We start from the raw sequence: 9,873 nt of genomic DNA, 5'->3' as shown, positions 1-9,873 counted from the left end.
CTTGCTTCTGATTTATGTTTTTAATTGAACCCCTGTATCACATTTACTTGTTTTGTTACTGGATACTTTAGGGATAGGAAATACTCTTCACTGTTTGAGTTCAAGCTCTGATATAAAACCCCATGTCATATATCATACTTTATCAATCTACTTTATGATCCCATCAGTTAAAAAGCACATGTTCAGTTTGATAAATCTAGTTTAAAATAGTCCTCCATTCAGAGGTAGTACAGTGCCATCAAAATATATTTAAATGCCCCAAAATAAGTGTCGTCATTCGGTAAGCATGAGCTATTTGAACAGTTTCAATTAAATTACTGTAGACATGGTATCATATATGCTGAAGCTGTGAGACACAGAGTTGATGAGCTTAATTTAATGTTGTCTAAAATTATACATCATGATTTTTAGAATCATTGATTTTTTAATCTACAAAGTAACAAGTGAAACTGAAGAAAAAACATTGAGGAATAAATGGAATAGAATTAGAATCTGAAATGTAAATGTGTTAAAGTATAAAGTAACAAAATGGTACCAGTTAAAATGTCTACTTAAAAACAATCTTTAGTTGGGTATTAAGGTCTTTTACCTGCTTTTTGTAAAGTGTGTTGAGATAACACTTGTTATGAGTTGAGGTTATAGAAATAAAAATTGATTGATTAGACTAAATGTACATGTTTCCTTCGTGCCTCCATTACTGCGTGCCTGCAGGTATACTAACCCTACCTTAAGTCAACCTTTTGTCCTCAAGTGACGTCAGTACATTTCATAGACCATGTAACCTTGGCACACCTGATTGTGAGAAATTGACCATCAATATGAACATTGTAATTATGTTCCTGTCAAACCTCTAGCACCAAAAAGTTGTTTTGTTGTACACTCCCTGTTTGGTAACATATAATTATCGCATTCTCGATTGACAAGATTAGTTTGAAAGCTAGACATGATGACACTATAAATATTCAGAGGTTTTTATGACTGAGTTAAGTGACTTCCAGAAGAATTCATATGATAAACTTAACACAGAGTCTGTTTCCCCTTTTTGTTGTTTTAATCCAGTACCAGAGGACTCACCATGTGGCTAAAAGGTTTTATAAGTAACCATGTCAACATGAAACTTCTGAAGACCTGTGTCATCCTTCTCCTTCTGACTGTGTTGTTCTTTACACTAAGAAACATGGACCTGCTGCAGGTGAGAACTGGGATAAGTGGCAACAATGTTTTTTGTGAATCAGATTAAAGGGTACTATTTTCAAAAGTGTCTTTTAATGTACTAAAAGGCCTCATTCACCAAGATCTGTGTGACAATTTACACATAAATAAAGTAGAAATCAAGTATGTCCTCTGTAAATGTCTCTCTGAGTCATGACTGTCTATTAGTGAGAAGCAGAGTCCTGCTGGCTGTGTTGTTGTTGGAGCCGTGTTTACATCGTGTTTACATGAGTATAAAGCTGTTTAAGTCAGGACTGGACAAAATAAGAATAATATAGCCAACACACTGTTTATTTAAATGTCAGATAAGTGTCTTTAGGCCTTTCTGTGTCAATTTATATGCAATATGAAGATAAGAGTTAACCACTGTGCTAGTAGTCATATATAAGCTCAAGTCCATTTACAATTTCTGTTTAATTACTACAGCAGCACAAAATTGTTAAATGGACTTATATAGCGCTTTTCTAGTCTTCTGACTACTCAAAGCGCTTTCATACTGCATGTCACACCTATCCACACCCTGACGGCAAAGGTTGCTATGTAGTGACATTATCAGAAGTAACTAATCCCATTCATACGGCGCTGACGAAGGGGTTAAGTGTCTTGACCAAAGACACATCAGACATGTTGCTGCAGGAGCTAGGGACAAACATTCGACCTTGCGCTTGAGAGATGACGACTCTACCAACTGAGCCACAGCCACATCTAAAATAGAACTTGCCCCCGGAACCCCCTAGGTGGTTCTGTGTCCTCCTGCCATAGCCTCATAAAATCCTGTGAGAAACACTCTAGACTAATGCTTTGAATTGGAAATTACAATTAAAAAAAATAAAATACACGATTTAATAAGCTACAAGGTTGTAGATAATAATGCACTTTTTCAGACTTATGTACTAAAGCTTGAATCAAAGCATATATCTCCAGCGAAAGGATATGAACAATAGGCTGGTCTGAGCAATGAAACTCCCGGGCTTCTTGCCTTCTTCCCCTAGTAAAAGACTATTGCCCTTAGGCATCGTTTTAGAGACATTTCAGTGACTTCCAGCAGCTTACAGTTTACAAATCAACAGTTATGATTAATAAGTTTTCTTTTAGAAAAATCACTTGTTTTTTATCTTATCTTATCTTGGGGCGGCAGTAGCTCAGTCTGTAGGGACTTGGGTTGGGAATCAGAGGTGAAAACTGAATGTCTATCATGAACCCTGGATGGGGAAATTCTGGTTTTACACTCTCACTCACATGCACAAACAGGACCTGTGGACATGCATCAGTGAAGAGATGTCAGAGTCAGGCCCAGACTGAGCTACTACCGCCTTCTTACTATGAAATCAATTGTTGATGGATTGTTCAAAGAGTTAGATTCTGGTTTCAGGTGAATGATACAACTTCCTTCATAGGCTGTTTATAAAAGCCTCAGTCTCTCTGACCATCACCAGCTGATTCTCTTAAAGGGCTTTCTGTAATTAAATATTAAGACCCTGATGCCAGCCCATCACCCTACACAAACGTTAAGACCTCAGGGGACGGCTGGTGCAGTGCTTCTCATCTCCAGCTCCTCAGCTGGTCCCATTTTTACCCTGGATGTGTCTGGCTCAGGCTCACTAACAGCAGCCTCAGTGCAACAACTGGCTGAGAGCTGAATGTTAAACAGTCTGCTGTGTGTGTCATCAAATCTGAAACTTTTTGTTTCCTAGCTTTACTTTAATTATATCATCACCCTGATCATCATATCCTGAAGCACTGTGTCACTGACCGAGCTTGAAACAAGTTCAAAAGTCTCAGTCTGTAGGGACTTGGGTTGGGAATCGGAGGGTTGCCGGTTCAAATCCCAGCACAGACCAAGTCCTGAAATTGGCCTGGTAGCTGGAGAGGTACCACAGCAGTCCTCTTCCTGAGCACTGCCAAGGTGCCCTTGAGCAAGGCACCCAACCCAGCTCAGGAGCACCCACTGTGGGAAGCCCCCTCACTCTGACACCTCTCCATTAGTGCATGTCCATAGGATCCTGTTTGTGTGTGTCTTTCGGCCTATGTTTGTGTAGCATGTTTGCTAGACAGAGTGTAAAAAATGAATTTCCCCTCACGGGATCAATAAAGTCTAAATTGTTCTTTCAGTGTATTTTATTTAAGTAAATTTGTTCGATGCATCTGTCACTATCTCTCTTTTTCAACCCCTTTCCAGGTACATTATGAAGAAAACTCTGCCATCGTTCCTAACAAAGTGACCTCTGCTCCTCCCACTGCTCCTCCCACTGCTCCTCCCACTGCTCCTCCCACTGCTCCTCCCAGGCCTGATGATTTCTGCACCTTTAAGCCACTGTCTTTGGCAGATGCTGAGGAGGAACGCATGTTATTAGATTCCATTGCTTGGCCTGAATCTCCACGTCCGCCACCTTTTTTTTTATTAAACCAGACAAGTGATCCTGCCCACAGCACCTTCACCATTCTCCCAGGGAGGGGTGGAGTAGAGCGGCACATAGGAGACCAGCTGGAAGTTATGATAAAAATGTACGACTTCCAAGGAAACCCCAAGAAGTCTGGAGGAGATGTCTTACTTGCCCGATTGCACAACAGGGCACTTGAAGCAGGTGTGGCTGGACGAGTGGTGGATCACCTTAATGGCTCCTACTCTGCTGTATTCCCTTTACTCTGGGAAGGAAGTGCACAGGTTGAGGTAAAGGTCAAGGCTTAAAATGGTATTGTAAAACAAGTGATGGTAAAGGAAACACCTAATGTTATTGTCCTGTAGGTCATTTAATTCATGGAATCTAAACCATTTCCCCTGACCCTCTTTTGCCAACAAGCAACAACATAAAAAGTAAAAAAAAAAGACTAATGAGTCATTCCCCATTGATTCCCAATATGCCCAACTTTTTAAACCAGCTTTGTACAAAATATAGTGTTTCCCACACATAGATGATACATGAGTGGGACGCCCAAGTACATTTCTGTCCCCCAAGTACATTTCCGACCTGTTTGTAATTTTCATTTTTTCATAAAATTACTGTGTGCATGAGAGAGCGAGAGGGAGAGCGCACCAGAGCTAGAGGACCTGATGGCTTCGTGCAAGATAAAAAAACTTCTCGACTACTGTAGAGAGATAAGACAGCAAAACCAAGAGAGCAGATTCACATAAGCAGAGAGAGAGAGAGAGAGAGAGAAGGTCCACTGCCTTGCTCCCAGGGTCCGTAATTAACAATGCGGGCAGATTTTCCATTTGGCGAGTAAAGTTCAGAGTGCTATCTGCCACTGGGCAGGTAAATGTTTTACCAAAATGTCATAAAAACTATGCTGTGAGTATTAAGCGTGTTTTATGTAGCTGCAACTACTTTTCCCTGCCCCTCTCTTTGTTGTCATGACTGTGAGACACACCAACATGCTGCACAAACACACACACACACCCACCCACCCACCCACACACACACACACACACACACACACACACACACACACACACATACACACACATACACACACACACACACACACACACACACACACACACACACACACACACACACACACACACACACACACACACACACACACACACTGGAGTGCCTGCCACCACGCGCAGTTATTTAGAGTATTACAAGTTCAACTTTCCAGCTAGTAGAGAGTTGACCAATTCCATCAATCTCTCTTACGTTTTTAAGTTGAATAAATTATTAACTTTAGTCAGCTGGCACCAAAAATACAGATGAATTATCTTGGAAACATTGATTTAACAATCAAATGATACAGTAGCGGCAGTAGCTCAGTCTGTAGGGACTTGGGTTGGGAACCGGAGTGTTGCCGGTTCAAGTCACGGTGCCGACGAAATATGGAAGTTGGTCTGGTAGCTGGAGAGATGCCAGATCACTTCCTGAGCACTGCCTAGGTGCCCTTGAGCAAGCCACTAAGTCCCCTCCCCACCACATGTTGCATGATTAAAAGAGTGTAAAAACAGAATTTCCCCTTGATCTTAATATTAAATAAAAAATAGCAGGCAAAGGGTGTATGCTATAACTTGCAAACTCTCTGTGTTTTGTTTTATCAGGTAACGCTTGTCCACTCAAGCGAGGCTGTCACAGTTCTGCACAGGCTGAATAGAGAACATCCTGAAAGGGTACTCTTTAAAAGCCTCTTCCGCTCAGGTTCAATCTCTGAAACTGCCTCCTGTAACGTTTGCCTACGTCAAACCAACCAGCCACAGTGCAACTACACTGACCTCCGTACAGGCGAGCCTTGGTTCTGCTACAAGCCAAAGAAACTGAGCTGTGATGACAGGATTAATCACATGAGAGCCGGATTCAATGTAAGACTCAAGGACAAAGAGGAGAAGCTTTTCCAAAGGTGAGGGAGCACAGCAGAAGAAAAGTTGCATCTAGTTTTACATGTAATGACTTTAAGTATGTAGTATGTGTCACCTGGTGGAAAATGTCGTGTTTGTAACTACAGGTGGCAAAGATGAAATGTATAATTTAAGATAATACCTATCAAAACACTTAATCTGAACAATTAAAGTTGACTCTCATCAACAAAACTATGAAGTGTATAATTTCATTCCAAATATGGAGTGATTTATTATGACTAAAGTGTTACCATTTCGTAAATCACTTCTGACATTTACATAATGTAGTGTGTTTAAGAGATTCTTAATCATGGCAGTTTTTCCCACCCAGCAAAATCAACCTGAAAGTCTTCATTCACTCTTCAGGACCAGCCAATGTTACTGTGCTGCCTCCAAGGAAAGGTAAAGCACAACTTTTCTACTTCCACCTTTAAAAGATATCCATGTGACCTTGAAAATAAAAAATACTACACAATAAAAGTGACAATAGCTGTTTATCTCTGTGCCTTGTAGAGAGCATATCACATATAAGGCAAAAATAAATAAATGAAACAGATTCCATCTACAAAACTGAGATAGAGCTGCAAGCGTTTACTTCATTCATGCTCAAAACAAGATTTATTTTATGCAAAATACGATAGGGGTTATCGCAACCGGCTCACCTTTACAGGTACTCTCCCCTGCACCATCTGTGAGCCAGTGGAATCGCTCTCTCCTTTTCCCTCCCTCAAGGCACCCCCTCCAAACTGGAAATGAGTTGAGTGGCTTATGCAGGTTTTCAAATGGGCACCCCCCTTCCTCGATGTTTCGTTGATTTAAGCCCATGACATCTCGGGGGGACTCGACGGTAGAACCAGCGTCTTGGTACTACCCCCGCAGTTTGCCACTCAACTCTGATGTTTTCCCTCCCCAGGTTTGCTCTGCAAGTGCTCATTCCGCTTTATCCAAATCCACCAGGATGTTGCCTCTGCCTGCTTGGTGATGTTGGCTATCAGCCGTTTCCTAGCCTGGCCTTCAATTCCAAGCAGTCCCAGAGCTCTCCAGAGCGACTGCCCTGCGAAGCCCCCTGCAAGGATGAGATTCTGATATTTCTTGAGCTTGCACTCATGTGCTTCCTCCATCCTCTCTTCCCAGGGTACTGTAAGTTCCATTAGGATCACTTGCTTGGTACCTTTAGACCAGAGGACAATGTTGGTTCTGAGGTTGGTAAGGGTTATCTCCTCTGGAAATTTGAGCTGCTGCTTAAGGTCAGCCCGCATCTCCCAGTCACTTGCCGTGCCCAGGACTCCTTTAGTCCTCAACTCTGCTGTTTTTGTTGCACTTACCCCTGACCTGAGAAAGTGGATGAAACGAGGACCATCAGTACGTTGTTTTGGCCTCTTTCTGGCCTGTTCCACACCAGCAGCCAGTTGTGTCAGGATCTGGTCGTGTTGCCACCTGAATTTCCCATTCGCCAGACTTGACCCACACGAGGAGAGGACATGCTCCAGGTTAGCTGGCCTTCCACAGAGCGTGCAGCAGGGCCTTTCGGCCAATCCCCATGTGTGGAGGTTTGATGGAGTCGGCAGGACATCATACACGGAACACAACAGAAACTTGATCCGGTGTTCTTCCATGCTCCAGATGTCCTTCCAAGTCAGTGCCCTTTCTCGCACACTCTCCCACCTCGTCCAGCTGCCCTGTTTGTTCATGGCTACTGCCTTGACATGTCTGCCTTCCTCCTCTGCCCTGCGTACCTCCCTTTGAACCATGCCACGGCGTTCCTTTGGATTAGCCTTTTTCCAGTTTGCCCTAGTGGAGCAACTCAGGCCTAGCCTGCCCTGGGCTACTGCCCCAACGATGTCAGCGCTCTGCTGGCTGACCACTTGCGACCTGTTCTGACCTCAATGTCTGCCTGGCGAACTCTTGCATCTTTGCTGTCTCGCAGCATCATGGCCTGGCGGGTTTTTGTTGCCTTGTACTCCTCCACTACTGATGTTACTGGCAGCTGCAGCTTGCTGCCTGTGCTGTACAGGCCAATGGAACAGAAGCTTCTTGGGACCCCCAGCCATCTCCTCAGTTAAGTGTCAGGAGTGTGAGGAGATAGTTCTATCGTACTATTAACATTTTTAACTATTTAACAACTGCAAAGTTTTGCTTTTAATAATTAATATTTTCTTATAAAAAGTATTTGGTAACATTTTCCTTAAAGAGCATATTGCAGGTTAAATCTTTTTGTAAATTAACACTTAACATTGTCTGATAAAGGTTGTAGAATAAGTCAATGTGTGATTTGATATTTTATACAACACAAAAGGGCAAAAGATTAGAGGAGAAAGTGGCCGTTTTGTGAAATAAGCAAGGTCAAGGAGAGACCTTGTTTTGGGTTTTTTATGGGATCTGTTGACAATATATTTTAAAACAATGACTTTAATAACTTAAAGGTTATTTTGATCAATATTTCTTAGGGCAACCTGAGGTCGATCAAGGCAGTGGGAAGTCTGGACTCTCTGGGTATTACTTCCATGGTGTGTGGCGATCACTTGGTGGCACCAAAGTCTACCAATTCAACAACTCCTCTGCCATCAGTCAGTGTCTGAAAGGAAAGGCGGTCCACATGTATGGAGACTCCACCCTTAGGCAGTGGTTTGAGTACCTTGATGCTTCACTTCCAGGTAGTTAATACACATTCATTTCAGGTGACAGTTTAATATTATTTATATAACAGCTAAACTTGTTCCTTCTGTCATACTTTCAGATGCTAATGAGATTAACCGGAATAGTCCGAAGAAAACTGGACCTTACATGATATGGGACAATGCAAAAAACATCTTGGTAACATACCGTGTCCATGGTCCTCCTCTTAGTTTTATCTACGTCCCAACCAGTGAGCTGCGTTACATTTCCAATGAAATTGACGGGTTGGTAGGTGGCACCAACACAGTTGTAGTTTTTAGCATCTGGGCCCACTTCAGCCCTTTCCCAATTGAGCTCTACATCAGACGGCTTCAGAGCATCCGCAGGGCGGTGATTCGTCTGTTGAACAGGGCTCCAGACACACTGGTGGTCATCAGGACTGCAAACCTCAGAGGTTTAACACCTTCTGTATCGTTAAACTACAGTGACTGGTACACACTACAGCTGGACAAGGTGCTAAGAGCTGTGTTCAAAGGACTTAATGTTCGACTAGTGGACGCTTGGGAGATGACTCTGGCCCACCACCTGCCTCACAACATTCACCCAGGCCATCCTATTGTTAAGAATATGATTGACATTATCTTGTCCTACATATGCACCAAATAGGGCTAATAGATGTGCATTTGTTATGAGCAGGTTAAATTTTACATTATGTTACAGTATAGCAGGTAAACTCTGTGTTATCTGCAAAGACCCAATAGTAATCCATCACAGCACTTTGCAACATTTAGCAAAGTTACAGTGGCAAAGAAAAACTGTCTTTTTACAAACAGAAACCTTGAGCAAAACCAGATTCATGTTTAACAGCCAACTGCTGAAACAGTGTTGGGCTTGAAAGTATGTGTTTTATTAGCAGTAACAGTTAGGCATGATAATAGACTGATCAGTCTAATATTAACGTTAGTAACAGTATGATGAAACAGTTAGGACTGCTTATGTTTGATCATGTGTATGTTTTTATCAGACGGTTACACATAGTAACTTCAGTACACCCTGTTACTTCAAATACATACTGCAACCACATGCTAACAGAACAACAAAAGACTAACCACATTGCAATTGTACATGGTAAATAAGCATACAGCAAGTGACTGTCCTCTGCTCTTCAAAATTCGCAAATTTCACTGTGCCGAGGCATGGTTTGGTCACGTGACTAGTGACATTCGAAGCAGTTGAGGGCTTGATCATGTGTATGTTTTTATCAGACCTCCGAAGGACTTTATATTTTTATTTTTATAAATCATGATTAAAATGATGATTTTAAACAGTTCAGAGCTCAGGATAAATTGACAGTTATTCATGGAGATGACGGTAAAAGTATGAGCAATGTGAAGTTAGCTCAAATTAGGACCCTGAAGACCTGATTACACTACCAGCAACAAATTCATATAATATAATTAGTCAAGTGAGTCTGATTCAGAAAGTAGTGAATTAAGTGATTTAGATCAAACAGTTCCACAAAGTGGGAGTTGGGACACCCCAGGGAGTTGCCAGCCTCAAAAGGGAGGTAGCGAGATGCCTTTCAAAGAACTAATATGAATGTAAAATCATTTAAAATTGTTTGTTTAGCCCATTTTTGTAAAAATAAATACTTAAGTAGTTAGATTTCAAATAAAACCACATGACAGCAGCCAACAGTGTAGGTGTCTGCTGCT

General features: G+C 41.9%; 1 protein-coding gene across 1 annotated transcript; it reads left to right on the top strand.

Moving 5' to 3' along the window:
• The first annotated feature begins 3,252 nt into the window (after positions 1 to 3,252).
• LOC109996440 (NXPE family member 3-like) lies at positions 3,253 to 9,488 on the top strand. The gene is made up of 6 exons (XM_029280525.2): positions 3,253 to 3,270; positions 3,392 to 3,883; positions 5,249 to 5,544; positions 5,874 to 5,944; positions 7,990 to 8,196; positions 8,280 to 9,488. The coding sequence occupies exons 1-6, from the start codon at positions 3,253 to 3,255 to the stop codon at positions 8,822 to 8,824; spliced, it is 1,629 nt and encodes a 542-aa protein (XP_029136358.2). The 3' UTR covers positions 8,825 to 9,488.
• Positions 9,489 to 9,873: the final 385 nt, after the last annotated feature.

The sequence above is a fragment of the Labrus bergylta genome, chromosome 23, assembly GCF_963930695.1.
Source record: "Labrus bergylta chromosome 23, fLabBer1.1, whole genome shotgun sequence".
Classification (NCBI taxonomy): domain Eukaryota; kingdom Metazoa; phylum Chordata; class Actinopteri; order Labriformes; family Labridae; genus Labrus; species Labrus bergylta.
The sequence above is the reverse complement of the archived record's forward strand: the minus strand, read 5'-3'. Positions and strand labels throughout refer to the sequence as shown.